The 27,800-nt window shown below is 42.8% G+C and overlaps 1 protein-coding gene and 1 long non-coding RNA gene across 2 annotated transcripts in view; one reads left to right on the top strand and one right to left on the bottom strand.

Annotated features, from left to right (window-relative positions):
- EGLN3 (egl-9 family hypoxia inducible factor 3) overlaps positions 1-6,608 on the bottom strand; it is a 28,024-nt gene extending 21,416 nt beyond the window's left edge. Inside the window, exon 1 of the mRNA XM_001928507.6 lies at positions 5,920-6,608. Coding sequence (XP_001928542.3) covers positions 5,920-6,276 — 357 coding nt within the window. The 5' untranslated portion in view covers positions 6,277-6,608. The remainder of the gene's footprint in view (positions 1-5,919) is intronic.
- Positions 16,067-27,076, top strand: LOC106504453. Its single transcript, XR_001297933.2, has 3 exons — positions 16,067-17,768; positions 21,870-21,951; positions 24,506-27,076. It is a non-coding gene; the product is annotated as an uncharacterized LOC106504453 (long non-coding RNA).

The raw sequence follows: 27,800 nt of genomic DNA, 5'->3' as shown, positions 1-27,800 counted from the left end.
CATTTTAAGCTCATTAGAGAAGTCTTCCATAAACAGTATGTTTCCAGGATGGAGTTGAAACACACAAGACTGCCTGTTATTTATAAAATCTGAACGTTTTCTAGCCAGAGTCGGGAATCAAGAAAGAATTCACAATTTTTGCTTGAGCTGAGTAAGGTCAGAAAGGGAAATAATTCATGACATCCAAAAGTCAAATGCACAGAGAGGCTACATAATTCCACCTATAGGTGCTTATCAGTTTGAGGTCAGAATTATATTTACGCATTATAAACCACCGGCCATCTGAATTTCAGTGTCTATTTTCCACATATAAAATTCTGGAAAAGGTGCACATATTCTAACATCCTCAAAAAAAGAACCAGATGGGCAAATGAGATAAACAATTGTTTTAACATATTCCTGGTAAATTAAAGAATATGACTGATTTTAAGAGGTTACATCCTACCACAGTTTTCTTGAGCTTAAAATATTTAATAGAGTAACTTTTTTCCTTTAAAAAAAAGTCCCAGAGTTCCTACTGTGGCACAGTGAGTGTGGGTTAAATGGCTCAGGTCACTTCTTAGGCACAGGTTCATCCCTGGACTGGCAAACTGGGTTAAAGGATCTGGTGTCGTCACAGCTGTGCCATAGGGTGCACCTGCAGCTCTGATTCAGTCCCTGGCCCAGGAACTTCCATATGCTGTGGGCGTAGCCATAAAAAAAATTCCCAAATCAGACACTGATGCAATTGAATTAACCTATCGACCCTGCCTCCAGTCTACCTGATTATGAAGCAAACCCAGTCTCGCTCCAAAAATTATGAAAGTCCTTATAGTTCTGGTTACCTATTTTGGTCACCTCATGTTAAATAAAGAGACAAATAGGATCGAGCCCGAAAAGGAGAAACAAAAATGACCAATCAGTTTAAAAGTGGATCGTTTGACCAGAAAAAGAGAAAGCAAAGTTGGTGACAATGATTTCACATGACTCAATTTTCAGCTTGCTTCTTTAGGCACTTTTATCATCCCTTGCTGCCTCCTTTCTTCCATCCATATACAGAGCTACCACAGTGCAAGATATTTAATGATTTGTGAATGAATAAATTAAATGAATACCTCCTGATTTCCTGCTTCACTGCAAGCAGACAAGGCTGTGGTGGAGTGGCCAGTGGCCCAAAACTGAATAAGAGAAAATATAAAGCAGACACACATACACACCTTCTTTTCTTTGTTCACAAGTGTCATTCAAGTGTCAAACAAAGAACACTGTGAAAATTCACCCAATGGAAAAATTTGCTCCACTGTCACTGAGGCTGTATTCTGTACATTATTTCCTGAGATTTATTTTCTTCCTCCAAGAGCTAAGTTACTTTTAAATAGGAAACCTTTTTTAAGAATACTCACATGCTTATAGAAAGATGTTCGAGTGCTTCAAACTCATGCCTCCTCCCTCTAAGATAGCACATTTGCAGATAAATTTTGAAGATTATTATTGCAGAGACACCATTTATGATGCCTAGCTCTCAAACCTCATGCTCTAAGAACTATACTTCTCCTGGGCCCTGGCAACCACATTTGTCATGTCCCCAAACCACCCCCACCCAAGGCAGGTAGGTCCCCTGAGCCACAGTGAGACCATCATACTTTCTCCCAGGAAATGCAAACAGGGATTCTAGAATGCCAGTTAAGTCTCTGCAGAACTCAAAGTGAGGCTGAGATGGCCACCATCGGGCAGCCATCTTGAGCCACATACACGGAAAAGCTGCAAAAACTGGACAGAAAGGAAGGCAACAAATAAAGAATGAAAGCAGAGAGTAAAGATGGAAGCCACTGAGTGCCAAAGAATAAGAACTAACACACTGGCTGTCCTGGATGTCAAGGGCTTTCTGGTTCCTAGTTCAGGGCTCCTGTCTTCGGTGAACGCCAACTGCATTTCCTACACCTGGGTCCTAAGGGAGATCCTGATCTTTGTTCAAAATTCATCATCCCAGGTTTGCATTAAGTAGTTTGCAACCATGATAAGCTGCATCAAGGAATGAATATTCTTGACATTACAGGAGAAGGAAGGGCTCAAACTCTTATTGCTCTAACAGCAAAGGAACAAATCCACCACTTTGTAACACATTTTCTATTATCCATAACTTCCTGCTGTTTCATCACTTTTCTGCATTGTTTCCAGGGGAGGGTTGAACTGCTGATTCACGACACAACCCCCATAACCCCATCATCCAGGGCTATTCCAGTCGGGGATCCTAACACCCAACCTTAACAAATATTCATCCTACAAATAACCATCGGAAAACATTGGCACAGCATTCCATGCTCTTCTTCAAATGTGCTTAACTGACCCACTTTAATGTTTGGGGTTTGTCTTTTCGCTTTTTTAAAAGCTTGAGAATTAATCAAGTGTGAACTAGAGGATCCTACAATTCAAAAGTCCATGTGCATGTAAGCTCTAGGAGGCAAGGATTACGCCAGTTCACCTTTGTATCTCCACCCCCTGCAGAGAACCCCATACTGAGTGAACACTTGTAAGAGAATGGAAGCAGGGAAAGGCGGAGCGTAAAAGTCAAGAACACAAACTCGGGTCACACAGAACTGCCTTAGAATCCCCTTACAGCCTTATAACACATTTACGAAGATCAGAATTCTGCTAAGAATTTTATGTACATCGCCTTATTTCATGCTCCTTTCCCCTAAAAGCTTTAACGTAGTATCTCCCATTTTACACTTGGTGAAAACTTAGCAACTTCTCTACAGCCCCAAACAGTACCCTCCCCCAATCTAACCCCCAACCCCAAGTCTAAGCCCCTAACCTCTATGACAAACTGCATTTACTGCTGACTTTACGACCTTGGGCAAATGATTTAATCACTCAATGTGCCGAAGATTATGGTTCTGAAGACTAAGTCAGACAGATAGTGTCTGAAAAGTGCTTAGCACAGTGCCAGACAGAGCAAACTGCTCATTTAAAGGTAGTAATTATTATTAGACTTACTAACTAGTGAGTCTACAGTGAAAGTTGCTTCAAGAAGAAGGACTTTGGGTTCTATAAATTACACGTTCTCTGGAAAACAGCCATTTCCAAGATCTAGGCAGCCAAAGCAAAAGGAGCAAATTACAACCAATATTTATCTTGGATAGGGTTTAAATTCTCCAAAAGGGAGTAACAGATAAGAAATCTATTGTAGCTTGAAAGCAATGATCATGTTTGAAGTTAGGGGGCGCCATACTGCAGTATATCATAGAAACTTCTTCCTCAGAGTCATCAACACCCTTGGATTTTTTTCTTCAACAAAGCACAGGTAGAGAAATTCTGATCACTAACAACTTTTGTTACAGCGGGGAGAGGAACCCTTTAATATTTATTTCTATAGTCTTTCACAATTTCAATTTTAGATCCAGTACATGTTCCTAGTCTATTCCCAATGCCTCTGCTATTGTTTCATGGAAATAAAGAGCATTATCACATTGTTCAATGATGTTTAAAAGTTGGGAGAGCAAAGTACTTAGGATTAATACATTGATAAGCATAACACTTCAAAATATAAAGTATCCCCAAAGCAATGGTTCTAAGATACATAAATGAAAATGGGTCATGGGAGCTCATTGTAGTAGCCTTTCACATGTATATAGGTTTGAAATTTTTCATAATAAAAAGTTACAAATACATGATTAAAATAAATACACAAATTCTGCCTTTCAAAAATTTAATTTTTACTGAAAACCCGCTGGAAGGATGCAGCAGGAAACTGCATCTACAACACCACTCTGGGAAACAGCACAGAGTCACGCACTCAGGCGAGGGAAGAGCAGTAAATAAGGTTAAATTAAGGTGGAACTAATATAAATCATGTAGAAATGTAATGTGCTCCTACAATGCTTTTACAACGAACTTCAACTAACAGACCCAGGGCCATAAGACATTACTAAGGAGACTTGATACAAACAAATCAACCATTTTTTTTTTTTTTGGTATAATAATTGTTTCCTAAAGTGGTTTACATTTGGTTCTAGCTGGCCAGAGAATATCCCAATTCAGAGGTGATTTTTTTCTAAAGGGCAGAAATAAAGAGCTTTGTGTCAAACAACTAAAGGAAAGCTGGAAATCAAGGTATGGGGAAATGTCTCTTCAGTGGACAAATGATGAATTTTCTCTTTTCAATTCACAATCACCTTCCGAAATGGCTAACTGAAAAGTTACTTGTTCTAGCCAGGTAATAATCCATAATTGAAGAATCAAAACTAGAGAGATTTTTTTTTTTCCTTCCCTTACCCAGAGGTACACAGTGCTTTTCATTCAATTTGTGGAGTTAAAGTCTAGCCTAAAACCTACCACTGTCCACTAAGTCACAGCTAAAATTAAAAAAAAAAAAAAAAAAAAAAAAAGCCTTTAACTTTCAAATACATTAGTGACCTCTTTCTGTCAATTAATTCTGATTTCCCTCAGAGCAAATTCTGTCCCTAGAATGCTGGGGGGAAAATTCCTAACACCTAAATTTAAAAGACATTTTTTTAAAAACTGCTAAGACACCACCTGCTCTTCTAGATGAAAGCTACAAGCACCTCAGCAACACGGAGGCTAGCTGCTCCCCTCCCCAACACCCCAAAGGTGCAGTCATTTAGTGCAAAGACAAAACTAATCAAGACAAATGGCTTTCTACTCCATCACCAAAACGATGGAACAAGAGTAAAGACACACTTCACCATCAATCTTCTACAGAATCCTGATAACTGAATTTTCCCCTAGTCAAAGTAAAGTTTAAGAAGCATCATTTTCTTCTAAGTTTTAATTTCTTTGCATCCTATCCATAACAATGCTTTCAGATATTCTATCCATGTCCTCCTCCTGGCTTGAAAGGTGTACAGCAATCTATTTCTCCTTGACTCCATGGAGAGTCAATCCAACCCCTCCATTTCTACACCTTTTCAGGCTTCACCTCAGCGTATGGGACAAATAAGACAAAAATGGTATGTTTTACCACAGGATAAATTTTAAATTGAGAAAAACTACACATCGTGTTATAGAATAGTACATAGGTGAATGTTCACCTTCCTTCTCTAGTATGTTTTGCCTCCCTGAGTTAAAGTAAAACTTTTCTACTTCCAAGTGCCCCTTGACCAGTCCACAATAAAAGAGGTACAGCTCACTCTCAGAACTGCCCTGGAAGTTCTGCCCCGGCTAGATTACCTTTTGCAGAAAAGACTGAGTAACTAGACTATCCCACCATAACACACACACACACCAACATCATGGTACTCCACGTTCCCGTATTTCTGCCAATCTACCTGTAAATGCTTCCAGGATAAATTACTACCCAGAGAGCAACTTGTGGCCATGTGAACAAAAACATGGTTTCTTTCCAGAGGTACTTGACTACCCTCTCTGGATCACTTAACTGGTTGTTCTGATGGATTTCCCCAGCAATTGATAGTTAGGAAAGGCAAGTGGTGGCCTGGGCTCAGCACCAGGAGAGCATTTTTACATCAAGTGGGTGATCTAATAGTGTCCCGGGGGCAACAAGCCAAAGGCAGCACTCAAAAGTGTAGATGAGCCTTACTCCTTCACAAGTCAAATTCTTCTCACATCTGCCAAATCCCGCAAACCAAATGCCACATCGTGAAATCACACTGTCTCTAGAATTATTTAAAAGTGCTTATGTCGGAATCTCCTCCACACAGGGAAGGCCTGAAGGGCAATATGAGGTGACTTGAAAGTAAACATTTAAGGTCAAGAGTTTCAGGTGTGCCTCGGATCATACATAATGTTTCTTATAACCTGTCCAAACATGGGAAGGGGGTTGGGGGACGAGGCAGGCTTCTTGCTTCTTGGTTAAAAAACTAAGGTTCGCTTGCTGCCCTGTGAAGGCAACAATCAGCGCACTCCGAACGTCCCCGGTCCCCGCGGGCTGCAGCAGCCGAGCGTCCGCGCACGTCCTACCTTGGACCTTTCCTTGACGTAGTATTTGCCCAGCCGGCTCCCGCAGTACAGGACCAGCCTGTCGAGGAGGGACAGGAGGAAGCTGATGGCCTCGCAGCCTTCCTCGTTGCCTCCGATCCACGTGATCTGGTCGCCCCGCAGGTGCCGCTTGGAAACGCCCGCGCGGGGCCCGGCCAGCTGGCCGTCCCGCAGGGCCCCGGTGCAGTGCAGCTGCTTGACGCGCTCCAGGACACAATCGCCCACCACCTCGCCCAAGAAGTTGTCCAGGTAGCAGAAGCCGACCTCGTGCAGACAGGGCACGATATACTCCAGGGCGATTTTCTCCAGATCCAGCCTCATGATGTGTCCTAGGGGCATCGTGCCCACAGAGCCGAGGTCAGGGACCCCCAGCGTGCACCCAGAGAGGGAGCGACCTGAGTGTATGCTCAGCCCAGGCGCGGGGAGCGTGGCCTGGGGTTCAGCTACCTGCGACGGCCAAGGTACCCGAGCCGCCGCGGCGCCAGGGAGAGGGGAAAGTTGTTCGTAACTCTGGGAAGGAGTGATCCTGTTCAGGGACCGGCGAGAGCTGTGTAGGGTTTCACGACTCAGCGCCAGTCTGGCCCAGTGAGCAGGCGGAGGGCCCCTTTTGGAAGCGCAGAGCCACCACTGGTGCGTCGGCGGCCCCAGGCGGGGAGGAGAGGCTGAGGTCCAGCCCCTGAGCCTGCCGACTCCTAGCGTCACGGACCCCGCCCAGGCTCCGCCTCGGGACCGCCTCCGGGACAGCCCTTCCTCCCCGCCCGCCACCCCGCCGGGTTTACCCCTGGCCCAAGAAACCCGGCCGGCGAGCCCGGCGCCCGCCTCGCTTGTTTGTGACCCGAAGAGGGCCTGGAGAACCAAAGGCATTTTTAGAATGCTATCGATTTGCATATTGTTTTACATAAATTCCCAAAACAAACTTGAAAAGCTGCTTTCCAACTCTTAAAATGTAAATGAAATTAACAGCATAGTCTAGGCTCACAGGCTTTTGATTAAAATAATAAATCCAGGAGCAAATATTTTAGCAACGATCTCGTGCTAGGTTTACCTGCTACCTTATTCCCCTTTCCTCTGCTGTTTTGACCCAGGTCGGCAGCTTCAAGCCATTGAGAGACAGGGAAGAATCCAATTTTAACTAAAATTAACAAGCAGCTCCCTGACCCCTGCTGTATTCAAGGTCTTATGCGCTCAACGAAGGAGGGTGTGAACAGTGAAGAAATACTGGGTCGTTATCTCCTGGAACCCTGAAAATACTGTATTTTGCTTTGCTGGATGTTTTCATCTACTTACCTACCTTTCAGGCTTCTTACTAAAATACGATGTTCTGAAAGTCAGCCTTCAAAATTATCCACATGCTCATGTAATAGCCAACATAATTATGTTCCCCCAAAGGATAATATTCTAGATTTTTCACCTGACTTTTCCCACAGAAAACCGCATTTATGTGGGAGAGAGGGCCACTACTGAGACGACTCCTTAGTTATCACAAAGGTAAGCCGATTTATGGACTTTTAAAATTCCCTTTTCTACTGAACACCAGAGGACAGAATCAGGAAAAAAAGAGTCGTAAATTGTGTGCAAAGCTATGTCTATGTTTTACGTTAGTTTGCACGTGGGTTCTTCATTTAAGTTGAACAAAAGAATGCACAGTTTTCACATTAAGTTGTTATGTAAGTTACATCACATAAGGTCTTATATAAAGTTGAACCAAAACAAAAAAAAGGTTGAGCTGTTTTTGTTTTCTCTTTTAGTTTAAATAAACTGAATAGGAGTTCCTGTTGTGGCTCAGAGGGTTCCGAACACTACATAATGTCCATGAGGATGTGGGTTTGAGCCCTGGCCTCACTCAGTGAGTTGGGGATCCTGCATTGCAGTGTAGATCTGGCATTGCTGTGGCTGTGGTGTAGGCCAGCAGCTGCAGCTGATTCAGCCCCTAGCCTGGGAACTGCCATATGCTGCAGGTGTAGCCATTAAAAAAAAAAAAAAGGAAAAATAGATAAATTAAAAGTATAGTTAATATTTGTTTAAGAAGTTAAAAAAAGAAGAATGTACGGGCGTTAGAGGTATTGTTTATTTTGAACTCAGTCCCCTACAGTTTCTGCACTTTTATCCACCGGGCCATGGCCCTCTCCTCTTTGCATCTGAGGGGAGAAATATGAAAGAAGAAATGGAATGAAGTCCAGGCCAAGAACAGAGAGCAGAACAAGAAAGGGATGCTGCTGCTGCTTCTACTGATGGAAAGAAGTGGACAGAGGCACATGGGCAAGGAAGAGCCTGAAGGATGTTCAGGAGAAGTCAAGGAGAAACTAGGTGAAACTCCTCGTTATACAGAGAGGAGGATCTCTGCCCAGATTGCAATAAGTTGGCACACTACTGATATGACCTTTCAGCTGGAGGTGCACCAACTAGGGTAATGGCTTGACTGGCAAGCCTCAAGGAACTGCTGTCTAAATTCCCACAGCACCTCCTAGATGACAGGAGCCCATCATCCTTGCACTCCTAGCACCCAGCACATAGTAGGTGCCTGTCCAATAGTTACTGGGAAACTGGCGTCTGACCTTGAGCCAGGGCACCCTCCTTTTGAGACTGGGGCATGTCTGGGCTTGTCTGAAGCCTGCAGGAAGGGTCCATTTGCATGAAGGATTGGGGCGCCTCCCAAAGAGAAATCACTGGGAGAGTGTCAGGCAGAGCAGCCTAGCCCAGACAAAACTTCAGGGGCCAGTGAAGGGGTAGTTAGGCATTCTGCAGGGTATCTGTCTCCTGGCTTTGCCTCCCTATCAGTCATGGTGGAGTCCTGGGAGCAGGAGGCCTGTAGTGAAAGCTGGAGGGCTGTTTTTGTGCTAAGCAGTGAAATGGAGATGCAATACCATAAGACAGAAGGCCCCTACCCCACTTTTGCTTGACCCTGCATGACCAGGATACTTTGGCCCATCCAGTGATCTCCTTCAGGGGCATTATGGGTAATGGGGGACCTGGAAATGTATGGTCTGAGGTGTGCTGAATGTGGGCCCTGGTAGGCAGTGGCTTATGTTTTTTGCAGCTTCAGGGTCTGTAGCAGACCTCAGAAGGAGATATGCCTAAATTGAAAAGGGGGGAATTGATAGATAATCCTTGGTAGCTGGCTAAAATTTTTCTACCTGAAGACTTTTTTCTTAGGGCCATACCCATGGCATATGAAAGTTCCCAGGCCAGGGGTCGAATTGGAGCTGCAGCTGCCAGCCTGTGCCTCAGCCACAGCAACACAGGATCCAAGTTGTGTCTGAGACCTACACCACAGCTCACAGCAATGCTGGATCCTTAACCCACTGAGCAAGGCCAGGGATCGAACCCGCATCCTCATGGATATTGGTCAGGTTTGAAACCCACTGAGCCACAGTGGGAACTCCTTACCCGATACTCCTGAGACTCCTAAGAACAATTAGGGAATTTACAGAGGACCAGAAATCCACAGTAGAAGGTGGAGGGGGTGGTGGTCAGTAAAACACAAAATTACATCCCTACCTCCCAGAATGAACATATTGACCCAGGACTTTAAATCCCAGGACTGGGTAAATTTGGCTCACTATTCAAATAATATTTCCATAACTTTATTATTTTTTAAAAAATTGGCCACACCTGCAGCATGTGAACTAGAACCCAAGCCATTGCAGAGACAATGCCATGTAGTTATGCTATCGGCCATAGGGAAGGTCCTCCATAATTTCAGAATAAAGCTCTAGCAGTACCCAGAGCAACAGTCTATGAGCAAGTTTTAGTGACTATCACCTTCAATCTGTTCAAGATTACTTTCGTTGCAAAGAATAGGCAGTGTAGACAGGTTTTCAATTCCCTTGCCACCGTCCCTGCTTGGCAAGGTCACCTATTAATCAATCAAGGGCCTCCCAATTAACCTGGGGCTGCCAGCCCTGCACTTGGCAGAAGAGCCTGAGATACCGTAACTAGCAAAAACACAGTGTGTGATTACACCGAGGGGCACAGACAGGCTGGAGCCACGCACAAGCTCAGAGAAGCGGCAAACACGCAGCTAATGATAAACGTGCATTTGTTTTAGTAACTTGTCTGTTAATGTGTCATTATCATACTAAATATTAAAATACTTTTATTAATAACTGAAACAAATCAATTTCCCTGAAATTTAATTTCAACAGTATTGTCTTGCAGTGTATGTTTACCTGCAGGACAAATGTAGTCATTTTCAAGCATGTGGATGAAAGAGGGTAAAAGAAAGAAGTTGAAGTTCTCTGCCTTTGAATTTGAACTGGAAGGGATCCTAGTGGTCCAGCTTCGTTTTCCTACCCATGAGGAAACCAGGGCCTAGAGGGGCTGGGCATTAAGCAGCTTGCCTAAGGAAAGAGTCTCTGGTCAGTGGGAGAGGAAGCCTAGATTGCTTCTGTGTTCTCAGCTAGAACAAAGAGAGCACTCCCTCTTGCAGTTTTTGTTGTTGTTGTTGTTGTTTTAAATAGGTAAAAATCACCAAAAATAGTGTACAATTCATTAGCATTTAATACATTCACAATGTTGTCCAACCACCACCTCTCTCAAGCTCCAAAACATTTTCACCACTCTAAAAGAAACCCCTGTATCTATTAAGCTGTTACTCTCCAATTCCCCAGCACCTGGCAACCATCAGTCTGCTTTTAGCCTCTATGGATTCACCTTTTCTGGATATTCCCTGTAAGTGAAATCATAGGATTTGTGACCTTGTATGTCTGTCGTCTTTCACTTAGCATAATGTTTTCCAGGCCCACACATCTTATACCATGTATCACTCCTTTTTATGGCTGACTAATATTCCATTGTATGGACATAATACATTTGTTTATCCATCATAAGCTGATAGACATTTTGGTTATTTCCACCTTTTGGTTATTGTGAGTAATGCTGTTATGAGCATGTGTGTATAAGTATCTGAGCACTTGCTCGCAATTCTTTTGGGTGTATACTTAGGAGCTGAATTATTGGGTCATATGATAATTCTACATTTAACTTTTTGAGGAACTGCCAAACCGTTTTCCACAGCAGCTGCATCATTTTATATTTTCAACAATAATTTGAAATCATGTTTTTATTTCTGATGAAAACCAGCTACATTTCTTCTCCACCTTCAACATCTTACTGTGCCAGAGGTTCCCTCCCTCCAAGCTGGTACCTGAATATTCTCTTCTGTGTTTTTTGCCATGATACCCTCAAGAGGTTTATCATTACACTGAATGGCTTTAATGCAGGCAAGGGTGGTCTTATTTCTTGATTTAGCAAATACTTTTTTAAGCACTATGCTAAAAATGTTACAAACATTATTTCTATCAACACCTCTAACACTGCCAAGGAATTATTATTTTCACCATTGTGAAGATGACAAAAATGAGGTGTAGAGAGGCCGAGAAACTTGTCCAAGTTCACAGTGAGAGAGTATAACAATGTTAGACAAAATCTAAGAATCCAGTGTGATAAGATGGGGGGTTCATTCTGAGCCACGTGCTTGGCATAGCAACGTTTTTGCCCTTGAGTACTGTTCTTTGTTATAACTCTTAATTACAGCACTTTCACTTGCAATGACAATGTCAACTATTGGTTTCCCGACTAAAACTCGAGATAGAGGGAAGATTAGCAAAACATAAGTTATTTAGTTGGCAACCTTAAGAGTGATTTTCCAAACTACAAATTAGCATTGCTCCTTGCTCCATTCCAATTATGGACCTGTATTTCCAAGAATTCCACAGAAATTCAATAATGGAGAATCTGTTTAGAGGAGCCCTTGGTAATGAGCCACACCTCAGTCCACTGGGCTGCGTGGCTCACCCCTCAGGATGCAGGGTATGCATTTAATTTAAACAGAGCTGGTGAAACAGGAGGAGAGTGCCTGAAGGGAATTTACGCTTGAGCTCACCTCACCGAATTGAGTTGAGGGAAAGACGCATCTGATTACTATTCCCTGTGGAGTCCAGCCGTCCTATTTCTCTCCAGGTCCAAGGGGATGGCAAAGAAAGTGACTTTCTCTATTGGTTCTTAATTATATCTTGAGCATATGGACAAATTCAAGCCTCTCTCATTTGCTCTTTGATAATTCTGCAGTGTGGAGATTCTGGGAAGTGCAACGTATCAGGAATATTCATTAGTATTTTCCAGTTCAACTCCTATTTAAACCGAAAATGTCTAAAAAGTGTTTGCTCTGGCTAAAAACATGGCATCAGTCATAAACATAGAGCCTTGTCAAATTTATAGGAATATGGAATATTTTAAAGAAGCTTTTTTGCTTAATTTTATGAAGTTTTTCCCAAAGGTGTTACCATTCATTAGAATGTCGCATCTTAATGCAATGTATTTAAAATAACCTAGGAGTTTCCTGGTGACCTAGCAGTTAAGGATTCATCATTGTCACTGCTGTGGGACAAATTCAGTCCCTGGCCCAGGAACTTCCACGTGCTGTGAGCGAGGCCAAAAAATACACACAAAAAACTTGTCTATTAAAAAAATAATAAAATAACCTTATTTTCAGATAGTTTTAGATTTATTTATTATCATTATTTTTTTTTTTTGTCGTTTTGTCTTTTTAGGGCCACACCCATGGCATATGGAGGTTCCCAGGCTAGGGGTCTAATCAGAGCTACAGCTGCCAGCCTACACCACAGCCACAGCAATGCCGGATCCTTAACCCACTGAGTGAGGCCAGGGATCCAACCCACAACCTCATGGTTCCTAGTCAGATTCATTTCTGCTGCGCCACGAGGGGAACTCCTCAAATAGTTTTAGATTTATAGGATAGTTGTGAAGATTTACACACAGTTCCCATATGCCCCACACCCAGCTTTCCCTATTGATATCAGTGTGGTACATTTGTCACAATTTATGAACCAACATTGAGACATTATTATTAACTAAAGTCCTTATTGTGTTCAGATTTCTTTTGTGTTTACCTAATCGCCTTTTTCTTTCCCAGGATCCTATTGAAAGTGTACAGTGGTCGAAATTAATAGTTCACAGTGTTTTGGGGAGAGTCTATAATGGGATAGTCTTTTCAGGCCTTTAACCCCTGCAGAAACTTCCAGATCCCCCAGGAAAGGAAGGAAAGGATGCCTGCAGAACAGCCTTCTTCCCATCCCTTAGGTCAGCCCCTGTTAAGCCTGTGGCCATGGCTGAGGCTTGGTGGCATGGTTGGAAGGCCTGTCTCTACTGCCAGGGGTCTGGCTGATCCTTCCCCACCCCGTTGTGGCCTGGTGTCAGGGAGGGACTACACGGCTCAGGGTCCCGGGGTTTCCTGTTCTAACAGACCTCGATGTTCTCATATTTACCTCCTCCCTTGTGCCAGAGAAGGAGCTAACTCATCTAAGGCAGTGAGTCTCAAACCTTATAATCCATCAGAATGACCTGGCAGGCTTGTTACACCACCAATCGTCTGGTGCCCACCCCTAGGGCTTCTGACTCTGTAGGCCTGGGGGAGGCCCAAGAATGTGCACCTCTGACAGGGTCCCAAGAGCTGGGGGATGGGCAGGGAGGGGATGGTCACACTTTGAGATCCACTTTTCTAAGCCAGTCAATTCCAGGCATTACACCTGGGACTGTGAATCTAGGGGTGTACAGATGACCTAAACCAGCCTTACACATTGGTTCTCTGCCATGGCTACACATTAGAATCATCTGAGAGCTTCTAAAAAAAGAAGACCTCCAGGAGTTTCCACTGAGGTGCTATAGACCTCCAGCTGTGGTTAAGAATCCTCTATTGTCTCTGTGGGGCGTGGATTCCATCCCTGGCCCCACAAGGTGGGGTAAGGATCCAGTGTTGCTGCAGCTGTGGCATAGATCACAGCTGTGGCTCAGATTTGATCCTTGGCTTGGAAACTTCTACATGTCGTGGGTGCTGCAGCTGCAAAAGAAAAAAAATGACCTCCAGCTGGGCCTCATCACAGATAAATAAAATTTTCCAGTGATAAGGCTTAGATATTGCAGTTTAAAAAATAAAGTAGCAAATAAATCATCAATTAATAAATAATAAAGTAGAAATGAAATACTAGCAAGTCAATCAATAAATAATACAGCTGTCCTGATGATTTTAATGCGCAGCAGGACTGAGAACCACTGGTCTGCTTGAAAAGAATTTGCACTGAAGGGATGGATCTGGTTTTCTTGCTGATCATGGAGAAAGGAAACAGGCAGCTCTGTGGCAGCCACCTAGTCACCATGAAGGGAGCCACTCTCAAGATGAAACCAACATGGGGTGGGGGTACAGAACAGAGTGTGGAAAGAACTTGGGACCTTGGTGACTTCACAAGAGGCTTATCTTACTCTTCCGGGAGGCTGTCTACCTCCCGACTTCCAGTTATGTGAGATACTGCATTTCCTCATTTTTAAAGCCAATTGAGGTCACAGTTTTCAGCTACTAGTTCAGAAGCATCTAACAGATAACATCATGTAGCCATGGTAAATAACATCCACTGTTAAAGCCACCTTGTCTCAGTGTCACCCTTTCTGAACACTCCAAGGGACCAGCTTCCTCATCAGAAGTCTGACTATGTGGAGACCAGGTAGATGGGCAGCAGGATAGTTGAAGTACATTCTGCGGCTATCGCTCCTCTCCATGTCCTGTCTGCACCTTTCCAGCTCTGAAATTCTACCATTTTCTTCTTCCCCGCAGCAGAAAGGAACAGAATAAAGAAAGACTTACCATTTTACTTCAATGTTTAAAATAATTAGTTTTCCCTTCCTACCTAAGCAAATAATCTCCTAATGGTCAAATTAGAGGTTACCACTGTATTCTCCGTGAACTATTTTCTTAAATTGCAAATTTGTTTTCAGGCAATAATTCCTTTTTTATATTTATAATAGGAATATGTTGGTGGAACATAAATATTCCAACACTGGGAGCTAGTTGTAATGAAGTAAATGTCCAGCAAATGTTTTACTGCATAAATTCAGTACAGTGGGTTACAAAATTGAATGTGGATTTAGAGTCTCTTCTTGAGAGAGACTGAAACCAAGATGTTATTACTAATTGTTCCTGGGTTAACTGGGAATATGGAAGATTTTTATGTTCTACAGTTTTTCTGTATTTTCTAATGGGCACACACTGTTTTTGTAAAAAGAATAATATGTATATAAAAGAATAAGGGATTGTTTTTCCTACTTGAAACACATCTTTAGTTCTTCCATGTACTGGCCATTGGCTTCTTGGTGCTAAGAACCATCCCTGCCAATCTATGCACCGCTCTGTTGGAGGTGGCTAGAATCCTGTGAACTGCATTTCCCAGACACTCTTGCCAGCTGGCCCAGTTAAATGCTGCCAGTGAGAAGCGCCGGTGGAAAACCGGTGGGAAACTAGATGAAATAAGGAAGAGACTCCCCCCGCCCCCGCTTTTATTTAAAGCTTCTGACAGGGGCTGTGGCAGTGGCCAGCAGCTGTAGGTTCCAGTAGCCTTCAGCACATCCAACAACAGCATCCAGAAACCTTCTTTAGGCTTAAAGACAGTGGCCGCACTCTGCTTCGTGAAACTCCTATACTCAATAAAATCCAAGCACATTAACGTAGCCCAGGAAGCACCAGTGACCAGTTCCCGGTGCCTCATCCTCTTCGCCCGCTGTGATCTAGTCACAGCACTTTTCCCCAGTCCTTAAAACAAGCCAAGATCTCTTTGCCACCTCAGTAATGCTGCATATCTTCACCCTGGAATATGTTTTTCCCTACCCTCCATAAAGGCAGCTTCCTCTCGTCACTTCCTTCATGTCATTTCTTCAAAAAGGCCTTCCTCATCCAACAAGAGGTGACGTCACCCATCTCGGCTCTCCTTTTACTTCCTTTCTAGTGCCTATTAAAACTTGACTTTTTTTGTTTGAATCTGTTTTATATCTATTCCTTCCAGAGGTCTGGAAGCAGGACTATATTCTCCATAGTAATCCCAAGAGTCCAGAACAGTGCCTGACACAAATCAGATGTTCACTATACATGAGTGAGTACATTGAGCACTTAACTATTTCTATATTCATGCACAGAACTCAAGGAAATTTGATATTCCCAATAGTGTTTATTGCTGGATGTTTAAATTACGCTTCCACAGAGAAAAAGCCAAAAGTTCATTAAAAATCTAAAAAGTAGAAACAAAAAAGTAAATATTTCTGAAAAACAGACCAAATTGATAAAAGATACAGAACTAAAAAAACTTCCCATGATATAGTGGCAAAGTGTTCTACCAAATCTCATTTGGTCCAAAGTCTTCTGTGGACAAATTTCCTTTTGCCTAAATTGGTTTAAGTCCATGAGCTAAGGCTGATTCAGTTATCTGAGCTAGGTTCTGAGTCACTTTTAAAGCTCTATGATGGACAAGCTGAGAATTTCACCTAGGATCAGATCTCCTTGAAACACTTTGAGCTCCTGCATTTTTATATCATTCAGTCAGGCATTCGTTCACAGAGTCAGTCAACAAATATTTCCTTGCATGCCTCCCATGTGCCAGACACTGTACTAGGTGAGGGAGGCACAGGCAAACAAGACAGACAGGATTCTTGGGCTTCTGAAGTCTACATGTGAAAGGGAGACAGACGGTCAACAAGGAAAAGGTACATAAAGAAGCACAGTAATTGCAGAGCATGATTAAGGGCTGTGAGAAAATGCAACAGCAGCACGCGTTGTGTTGATGGTGAGAGGGACCATCAAGTCACTGGGGGGAGGAACCCTCCCTGGGAAGGCAACACTTGACCTGAGGCCACAGTGACCAAAAGAAGCCAGCAGAACCACAGTGAGACTTTAGAGACCTTAAACACAAGGAGATTCGGTGGCCTCCCTCCTCCCCCTACCCGCAAGCAATTAAAAATTGTAAAAGCCAACCAAGGTTTCAAATACGTGCAAAGAATGTCAACAAAGTTCTGCTTCCCCCACCTTCACCCCATAAGAACTACTTGAATACTTTTGGGGAAATATCTTAAATTCATTCCAAAATATTTTCCCATTTTTCTTTGCCAGTTCTCCAAATATACATTTAATCTGTTCGCTGACTTAGCACTTGGAACCTTCCAGGCAAAAATCCAAGGAAAGAGGATTCCAGAAAGAAAGAAGAGCAAATGCAAAGACTCTGACAGGAGAACTTGGTATGGGTGTCCTGAGAGTCAAATACAGGGTTACTGGAGCATGGCCATGCCTGTTCTACATTTCTGTGACTACTTTCACAGCCTCGAGGGTGACCATCTCCTTAAACTTGGTTTCATCAGACAAGTGGCTTGCTTCACCCAGCGCAGAGCATTTTGGGGGCACAACAGCCCAGTAGATGCCATGTTGGACAAAGCCTGGATACGTTCCATGTGGCACATTCCAGCAAATGTTTGCTGATCTCTGCTTATTTTTGTTCACAGAATGCTATCGAGAACTGTTGGAAAATTTTCAGTTGTGGAGGGAAGCATGGTTTCATTTTCCTTTTTCAAAAGATGGCTTTAGCAGCTGTGAGGAGAATGGGGGCAGGAGCAGAGACCACTAGAGGCTTTGGAGGTCACTGTGGGGAGACACTGGGGCCTGGACTCACAGAGAGCAGTAAGCATCTCGTCTCCTAATGGGCCAGCCCTTCCACAGCGATGACAACATGAGCCTGTATTTCTCCTGAAAAGACCCCTGTCCTTCCACACAGTGTCGTCCATTTTTCAGTAGAAAAAGATGTCTTGAGGTTTCCCGTCCAATTAATCATCTTGAGAGGCCTTTGATGTACTTCCGCCCAGTTTGGGGCCTTCACAGAAACCTCTGGAACTTTGGTATCTGTTTCAGTTTCCAGCTATCTTGAAAGTGCCCCAGGACCTCAGCCCGATAAGGAACCTGCTGTGGAGGCTGCTATCGTGTGCCAGTTTCACCAGGGGACAAGCTGGTGAGATCCCTGGGAAGCTAAAGGCAGAGTTCTGCTGCCGTGTCCCCTCTGCGGTCCCCATTCCGCCCAGAGTCTGTGGGGGCTTTGCTGACGCGCCTACCTGAGTGGGCTCCCTGCTCGCGAGCTGCGACTTTATCCACAGCAGGCCTGCATCTCTCTGGTGTGAGCCACACAACACAGGCCCCTTTTCTCTAATGTGAGAGCCCAGGGTTGACACCCACCGCGCCTCTGTTCTGCGCTTCTGCTTTCTTTTGAGGGTCAACTCCTACGGGAAGGGGAGTGGAGTGGGTCTGTACAAAGTGTTGGAGGTTTTGGAGTTTCTGACAAAATTTCCTTGATTGATGGAGAGCAGCTGGTTTCTACTACATCTCTTTTGTTTACTCGCTATAACTGTATTCAAGGTTCAATTCAATTTTTTTTAACAAATTCATTGCTTTCCCCAAATCATGGTCAATTTGAATTGGCATCTTCAGTGTGGGGGCTGCTCAAGGGGCCTTCATTTTATAAGTCTGAAGGCAAATCGGATGAAGACAGAGCCTGAGAGTCACCACAGTATTAGTAATGACAAGCCTTTATATCATGTGTTTAGCTATTTTTAGTCATGAGGAGGGAAGAAGGAATGGGACAAGAGAGGAAGGGAAGGAGGGGGGAGGGAGGAGGGGAGGGGGAGGGAAGGGCAGGGGAGGGTGGGAGGAAATCTAGGAAAGTGAAAGGAATCATGTCTTACTAAATGCAGTGGGGCTGAATCTGCCCTCTAGTTTTTCAGAGCTTGCTGCCTCTTTCACGTAAAAAAGATGTACTTAAAAAAAATCACCTATGCCTGGGCTGTGGGATGGAAATCCTGTGAAATTAGATTGTTATGATTATTATACAACTACAGATGTGATAAATTCATTTGAGTAATAAAAAAAATGGAAGAAAAAAAAATAAAGGCAATTACTTTAAAAAAAAAAAATCACCTAACTTCATGTCTTGATTTATGTGACTATAATCTTTCCTGCCAGCCTGGTTTATTCCTCACCTTCTTCAAAATTTCCCCAGACCTGCCCAGCAGCAGCATGTGTTTGCCTGACAATTGGCAAAAATGAGACAAACAGAAAGCAAATATCCAAGGTGATTTTTAGAAGATAAAATCTATTTAGAGGCTGCTTGCCTCTAGAAGACTGGCAGGCTTCAAGAATGATCTGGGAATTTCAGGCGGTATATTGCCATCTCCTCATTGAACATGAGGTAAATAGGATCTGCGTTCCACATTAGAGGTCAGAAGAGCCAGGAGAGGAAACAGCTCTGGTGTTAGGATGGCTGCTCCCAGCATCCTAAGGCACCACAAGGGCCAAGGGGACTAGGCTGACGAAGGCAGGGAGGTCGATGAGCTGGAATGGAGGTCACCTAGACATTAGCCGAGAGGTCAGTCTTCATCAGACAGCGAGAGTGCTTCTGGAGCTTTAAGGAGCTGGGGCCAGGCTGTACAGCACTGGGGACTCATGGCTGAACACACAGTAGCAATGAATCTCAAAGGGGTAGAACATATCAGAATCATCTTGAAATTTTTTTTTCATGAAGTAGAGTTGATTTACAATGTTGTGTTAGTTTCAGGTGTACAGCAAAGCGATTCAGATACATACAGATATATGTATATTCTTCTTCAGATTTTTTTCTGTTATAGGTTATTACAATATATTGAATATAGTTCCCTTGCTATCCAGGAGGGTCTTTGTTGTTTATTTTATATAGAGTAGACACCTTATATAAAACAACAAGTTGAAAAACAACCTTTTCACACTCTTAATTTTGATCCATACCCACCCCTATATCTTCCACCTCCTCGTCCTCTTCCTCCTCCTCCACTTCCCATCACCATGGAGTGAACCTCTGTCACTGACAGGAATGCGTCTGTCTCCCCAGTGTGCTGGGGCCAGGACTATACCTGGGTTTTGCTGGGCCTGGAACTGATACAATTTTTTTTTTCTCTCTCTTTTTGCCATTTCTTGGGCCACTCCCATGGCATATGGAGGTTCCCAGGCTAGGGGTCCAATGGGAGCTGTAGCTGCCAGCCTAGGCCAGAGCCACAGCAACGCGGGATCCGAGTTGCGTCTGCGACCTACACCATAGCTCAGGGCAACGCCGGATCGTTAACCCACTGAGCAAGGGCAGGGACCGAACCCGCAACCTCATGGTTGCTAGTCGGATTCGCTAACCACTGCGCCAGGATGGGAACTCCCTGATACAATTTTAGGTGACCTTTTTAAGAAAAACAAAATACTAAATAGCAAACAGGAGTTCCCGTTGTGGTTTAGTGACTAATGAACCTGATTAGTATCCGTGAGGATGCGGGTTTGATCCCTGGCTTCGCTCAGTGGGTTAAGGATCAGGTGTTGCTGTGAGCTGTGGTGTAGGTTGCAGACACGGTTTGGATCCCGAGTTGCTGTAGCTGTGGTGCAGCCCAGCAGCTACAGCTCCAATTTGACCCCTAGCCTGGGGATATCCATATATTGCAGGTGCGGCCCTAAAAAGACAAAAGACCAAAAAAAAAAAAAAAAAGGAATAAAAAATGCCTGCAAGCCAATACAAAATGCACTGGAGGCACCCCAGTGCCACAGATCTGCCTCATTCTCGTTAACAACTGCATAATATTTTATTGCAGGAATGTGCTGTGGTTTATCCATTCTTCTATTGATTGATCTATGTGTTGTTTCTGCCCCTTGCTCTTGTAGGCAACACTGCCATGGCTACCTTTGAACCCATATCAATTCCCACACTTAGGAGCATATCTGTAGGGTAAATTTCTAGAAGGGAAAAAAAAAAAAATCACTGGGTGAAAGGGCTTGTGCTTTTGGAATTTTGATAATTATTATCAAATTACCTGCTATAAAAATTGTTCCAGTTTACACTCTCACCAGCAGGATAGAGGGTTACCATTTGCCTTACCCTTGCTGATACAATATTATTGTTTTATCTTTGCCAATAATTGTATATATGTTTAAGAAGCATGTATGGGTTGTTTTGTGAACTGTCATATCTTTTGTCCATTTTTTTCCACATTAAACTAATAGCCCATTTGGTCTTTATCTTACTGAAGTTTGGAAAGCCTTTATATTTTGAGGCAATTAGTCATATAATATCTAATATACTTTGGGGCAATTAGTCATATAATATCTAATATTTTTCCAGTTGGCTTTTGACTTAGATTATAGGGGCTTTGTCATTAATATTTTTTTTTAATCATCAAATTTAGAAAGATATAAAGTTGGTAAAAAAATCTTCAAAAAAATCTTCAAAAAAATTAGAAAGACAAATACCATTTGATATCACTTATATGTGGAATCTAAAATATGGCACAAATGAGACTATCAACAAAACACAAACACAGACACAGAGAACAGACTTGTGGTTGCCAAAGGGGAGGGAGAGGGAGTGGGATGGACTAGGAGTCTGGGATGCAAATAGATGCAAACTATTAAATTTAGAATGGATAAGCCATGAGGTCCTACTGCACAGCACAGGGAACAATATCCAATCTCTTGGGCTAGAACATGACGGAAGATTATATGAGAAAAAGAATGTATATAAACATATGACTGGGTCACTTTGCTATACAGCAGAAATTGGCACAACACTGTAAGTCAACTATACTTTTATTTTTTAAAAAAAATTGAAAACAACAAAAAAATTTACACTCCCAAGAGGGGAAATTTTAGCTAAAGCGGTAGGGGAGGGTCTTCTAGAGAGGTACCACTTGAACTGAAACCTAAATTTCATGCAAAAAGCAGGAGATCCTGGCCTGGTCAGAAGGCTCTCAGGCAGAAATTCGCTTGACGTGTTAAGTGAAAGGACCCGCAGCCAACAGTGCAGAAGGAGGAAACAGCACATGGCAAAGTCAGAAAACTAGACAGGGCCAGATCCTGAAGGCTGTGAAGGCCGGGGAAGGAAGTATGCTTAGCTTTAGGGCCCAGAGGAGAATCAAAACCAATGGAAAAAAATGATAGGCAGGCGATTTTAGGTTCTATATTATTAGATGAACATTCTAATAATTATCACTGTCTAGCATGGAATGGGTTGCAGGAATATTCATGGGTGTTTCCTGGCCCTGGAATTTTTCAGGCAGAACTGTAACACACCTGGGTGCAAACACTGTAAAGCAAACTCAAGCATCAGGCAGGAGTTGGACTAGATGACATTCACGGTACGTACCCCTGCTTTTCACTGTTCTCCTGGCTTCTCTCCCTGTCTATCCTTAAATCCTTCTTTCCTTTCTTTCCTTTCTCTCTCCTTCCTTCCTTTCTCTTTCTTCTTTTCCTTCCTTCTTTTATCTAGGATATTCTTTCCACTATCCTCTTCCACGTGATAGTACTGCCAATGGTTTATTCTTGGCTCCACTCATAGCATTAAAGGCCAAGGTGACAGTGTTTACAGGGAAATAACTTTCTATTTCCAGTGACACCTGTTTATAGCTATGCCACACACATACCAGGCACTGGAACCCTCTTTGACCCAGGAGTCCCTGAGGACAAGAACCATAGCTTTCCCTTCCTGTGCTGTACCCTGGTGCAGAAATATGGACCTACTAGGTGCTCACTGAAGAGGAGATGTTAATATGTCTTCACAGGCTGTGTCTGCAAAATGGCTAAGTGCAAATGAATGACATAGTCTCCTCTTGATGGCTGAGATCTAGGAACAGGGAGGGCAAAGACTGGCATGAGGAGTCAGAGCATGAAATGGATTTGAGAGCCTTCCCTATAGATGAGGCAAAGCCCCAATTATGGATGGGATCACTAAGTCAGAGTGCAGGCCAGGAGGTATAGAGGGGCAAGAACAGAAAGAAGACACCTCTGAGATTTCCAGCCTAAGAATGCTTTCAAAGTGTTAGGTAGACAATGCCACATGACACCAGACTTGGAGAGGGGCCAGGAATAGGATGTGACACTGAGATGAGAAGGAATAAAAGAAAAAGATAGCAGGGCAGGCTGTTCTTAGAAGCTGGCACCAGAACTGAAGCAGCCCAGCAGGTAGTTGGTGGAGGCAGCTAGAGGCCTTTACACTGAGCCAGGGCTTTCCCTGGTCCAGAAACAGCTAAGGCCTTTACATATTTTGTTTCATTTAATGTCACAGCTCTTCCAATTACACGTTATTACACATAGTTTTAGGGCTATGGAAACTGAGGCTCAGAAAAGTGAAATGACTTCCCCAAAGTCACCTAGCGGGTGACCAGTGGTGCTGGGACTTACACCCCATCTGATTCCAAGGCCTCACTCCTTTCGCTCCATTGCAAAAGAAGTGTTTCTCCTGCTACTATCAAACATTGGCTGGGCAGCCGCAGGAGAGACCAGGAACTCTCCAATGAGGGCCGGATACACCTTTAGCCAGGTAGGCTGGGCTGGCACCCATGCTCTTGGCAGAAGGAAAAGAAAAATGCAGTTCCAATCATGTTCTCAGCGTCTCTCTCCAGCCAAGTCAACAACATGTTTGTTCTAGAGCCCTGTTTTATCCAAACAACATCTTTATGTTTCCTCAAAGGAAGACATCGGTGTGCTTCATTTAGAGGCACTGATTTCCTTCCAGTTTCCCATTTCCCTGGGGCCATATTCTCTTGCCACATCTCTCATCCACACACAGCAACCACCCAAATCTGGAGCTGAGATCCTACACAAAGCGGGAGAACACCCCATAGGAAAATAAATCCTAAAATCTTTTTTTTTTTTTTAACCGGTTATGGATTGAGTTGGCAATAGGAGTGGCCCTATTTCAAACACACTGCAGTACAATTAGATACACAAACATAAAGCGTCTGAAATTTTCTGATTTGCTCACTGTTTACATTGTAAAAATCCAGTCTAGCCTGGTCATAAGACAATCATCTCTTGTATAAAATTACCTAGAATTCAGTTCATTTTTTTTTGAGTTGTCCCAATTCTTTTTCATTTACAATTATTATTATTTTTTCTTTCACATCAATTATAATAACAGCTAGTAAACTGTTCACCAAACCCTCGTTGTTGTAACTTTGGCAGTTCAGGTCCTTCTGATCAGCCTTGATATTTGGTTAAGAAACGTGTAATCTCACAAAGGCATGTTTCCTCCAGACAAACCACTCTTGAAAACAAGTTAGAAGTTTTTGTCTTGAATTCCTACTTTAGACATGTTATAAACATGCAAATTTATTTCCCAGTTGATTCAATCTGCCATCTCTAAATCTTTAGGGAGAATTACAGAAATGCAGATAAAATCTTGGTAATTTATTCAATTTTATCACTTCTACTGATCCCATAAAAAGACTTCCATCTGTCAAATTATCCTTTTCTTAAAAAAAAACCACACACAACAAAAACCCTTTTATAATGTTCTTTATATGGGTATGGTGAAAACGAGTAGTTTAAGTATCTATGTCATGAAAACTATTGACGTTCCAATAAAATCTGTTCTTTCTAAATTATCTGTTCTTTAGCCTCTTTTGAGAGGAAACTTCAGCTTCTATCATTTGTTTATAATTTGCTTGTGCAGCTTGGGATTTATTGCTTTGGGTGAATATATTATGGCATGTTTGGGAAGCGTAGGAGAAAATATTCTTATGTTAACGCACTCTGTGATTTGGATGCCAATCTATAATCAGTACATCTTTCTTTTGAAAATTTCTGCTGCCTTGGTTTTATTGAAAGCACAAATAGTAAGCATAAAATGGAGAGAAACCTAGCAGAATCCCATCTTTTATCATATATTTTAAACCTTGTTTCTATCACCAGGGGCTGAGTGAATACCAACGTACCTGAGCATCTGGGCTCTTGAGAGAAAAACACTGGATCACCACCACCACCAGGAGTTTTCTGATTTCTCATCTCAATCGGGCCCTCCTTGTACGAATCTTTGATCAGCTCTCTCATCCTCTCAATGACTATTCCTGAGCTTCATTTAACTCTTGAAGGTCCCACCTAGGATTGTGAGACAAAATACGGAATGGCCACTTAAATCGGATTTTAGATAAATGAAAATAAATACATTTTAGTGTATCTCCAATGCAATATTTCATATGTCCTCTGTTTTCATTTTCTACATCTGACAACACAACTCGTAAGCCCTCTTCCTCTTGCAGCCAACTCTATCTCATGGTAAAACTGGAAGTCATTAGCAGAAACTCCCTCAATTTCCTGTCATCTCCTCTTCAGATGCACCTCCCTTAAGGCACACCCTCACCTGGCTCTCTCCCAGCCAAGGACTAACCCGTTGGAGACCAGCCTCTTTCCCTGGGCATCTCCCATGTGGAGGTCCTGACACAAAAGAGCAGAGCCAGAGGTTGTCCTGCAGGATGAAGACGTCCACAGAGCCCAGGACTGGATGCATGTGTTTAGTGAAGAAGAAGCAAATTTGAAATATTTGGAGCCAGAAGCTAGCCTGACTGAATTTTACAGCTCATGTAGGAAAGAAACCTGATAATTTTCCTAGATCTGACAACAATCTGAAACCCATCAATAGTTTTTGCGATGCTGAAGAAAATCTTTCTGAACTATCCATTCTTGAAAGTTTCAAACTAAACTAGAGGAAAGACTGAATTACCTTTCTATTTAGTCTATGGAAAATGATGATTGCAATATCATCACATTGCAATATATGAAGTGGGGAATAAAATCTGTACAGTCAAAAATTTTAGGGGAAAAATGTTTTAGAGATACTTCAAATAATTTGCTTTTTAAATCACATGACTTTCTAGATTTTGAGATGTTTGCAGTGTTTGTCTATTTTCAATCTTTTGTAATTACTGTCATTTCCTTTTTCTTTGGTAACTTATTTTGTTTATAACTTTGTAAATGCAAACTTTTGTAAAAATGGCCCCCACTATTGTGTGGACTCCAAGACCCAGCCAAACCTGGATCTATTGCTATGGGGCAGAACACTAGACTGGAGTGTACCCCAGTCATTGTCAATCGAGGTGAAAAATTCACAGAGCCCAGAGGTGAGAAGGGGAGCAGACAAAGCACCTAGAAAATTCCTTGAAGGAAAGAGTCAGTGAACTTGATAAGTTCCAGAAAGGAAAAGCAAATGCCCTCAGCAGCTCCTGACATTTTCCTGGAGTTCCTTTCCCTGACAAGTCAGGCTCAGTTGGCGAGCAATGGCTCCTCTTCCTTGGGTCAGCCCTGGAGTCATTCTCTAGGATCCCTTCCCTCTTATCTACACAATTAAAACTTCATTGCCTGGGCTCTTCTATTCCATGTTTCTAATCCACATCTACTGTCTAATGGCTGTCAACTCTCTGTCTCTGGGAGTCTAACTAGGCTCTGTGAGACTTTTCCTAAGCTTCATGCTCAGGGGCACTCTTCTGAACATGTTGCCAGCCCACAGCAGCCCCTCCAGTTGCCATTTTGTACAGTGTGATCCTGCCTCCTGGCCACAAGTCTGTTGGGTGGGGTCCAGGCTGGGCCAGTCAGCACCTCCTTTCCTATCATTGTGGAACTGGGGAGAGATGGCCAAAGATCCACTGACTTTCTTCAGAGGGCTGGAAAGGGTATGGTTGAGCTTGGGGCGAGCTCCTCCCTCAGCAGAGCCGGAAGGGTCGTGTGCAGGGAAGGGGAATGAGCTGACTGACATTCAAGGAGGAGATGAACCTCCCCAGCAAGAACAGTTGCCCGGCTTTCTAGGTCTTTGTGTCAGAACCTCCCCAAGACCCCTCCGACAAGACACCTCGTATTCCCAGAATAAATCTCCCATGCTAGCTTCTGATTTCTGACACTAATAACCAGACAGCTACTTTTCACTGTTACATCTAGCCTCTGGGACATACCACAAACTCAGATTAATCAACCCAAATGCACTCACAGAGAGGATTCTCTTTTTTCAAACAGAAGCAATCCAGCTACATTTGAGCACATTTGAGAATTTTTTTCTAGGTAGAATTTTTGGAGCTTACTTCAATATGATTAGAGAAAACTTTATTATTAAATAAGCTTCCTTACAGTCCTTTGAATTCCAGTCCAGCTGTTCCTTTACAGACACAGAACTTATAAATTGGGTTTCTCTATAGGAGATGGAGCTTATTCCAACTTTTCCTGGAATGCTAGAATGAGTTGCAAATTGATAAAAATTATCCTTATGAGGTTTACCAATAATGACTACAGGAAAGATTTTAAACACGGCATATTACATTGGATTATATGCAAAAAAAGTGCCTTTATTTGAATTTTTAAAGAGTGGCCATTGCCTCAAGAGGCAACAACATGCTGTTGTTTTGATAAGCATCATTTTCTAAAATGACTGTGCATCTTAAAGAACTTAATAATAGGAGTTCCCATTGTGGTGCAGCAGAAACGAATCCGACTAGGAACCATGAGGTTGCAGGTTCAATCCCTGGGCTTGCTCAGTGGGTTAAGAATCCGGCATTTCCATGAGCTGTAGTGTAGGTTGCAGACGTGGCTCAGATCTGGTGTTGCTGTGGCTATGGCAACAGCTCCAATTCGACCCCTAGCCTGGGAACCTCCGTATGCTGCGGGAGCGGCCCTAAAAAGACAAAAGACAAAAAAAAAAAAGAACTTAATAATATACAGAAAAATAGACTCTCATAAGTGTAAAATGTATGGTGAAATGGTTAAGTTCAAAATTTTTCAGGAAAGAGTATCTTCCAAAACTTTTGTTAACAAGATATCTGTGATAAAAGACTTATGACAGCATTGTCTAAAATTTGGAAACGACCTAAATGTGCAACAATGGGATGTTGGTTAAGTAAGTTACAGGATTCTATGGAGCTATTAAAAATGACAATGTAGTTTTATAACTGTAAAGGAAGGAACAGGTGCCAGTTAGATGGAACCACATCTCTTGTTATAAATGTGTCAGCCCGGAGGTCCGACTGTATCAAGTCCATAAACTGGCTGAAGAGTCTTTCAGCTCTTCCTGACTTTCCTGGCCCTTTGGTTTTTGAGTATCTGCCCCAATTACTGTTTGAGTTGGCTTCCTGTCTATGTTGGCATGTTCCAAAAGTTTAAATGCATTTTTTTGACTCTTGGACAAAATTTTGAAGATGCTATGAATAACACTTTGAACGTGTGTAAA

The sequence above is a fragment of the Sus scrofa genome, chromosome 7 (assembly GCF_000003025.6).
Source record: "Sus scrofa isolate TJ Tabasco breed Duroc chromosome 7, Sscrofa11.1, whole genome shotgun sequence".
Lineage (NCBI taxonomy): Eukaryota > Metazoa > Chordata > Mammalia > Artiodactyla > Suidae > Sus > Sus scrofa.
Note: the sequence above shows the minus strand (reverse complement) of the source record. Positions and strands in the feature narration are given on the sequence as shown.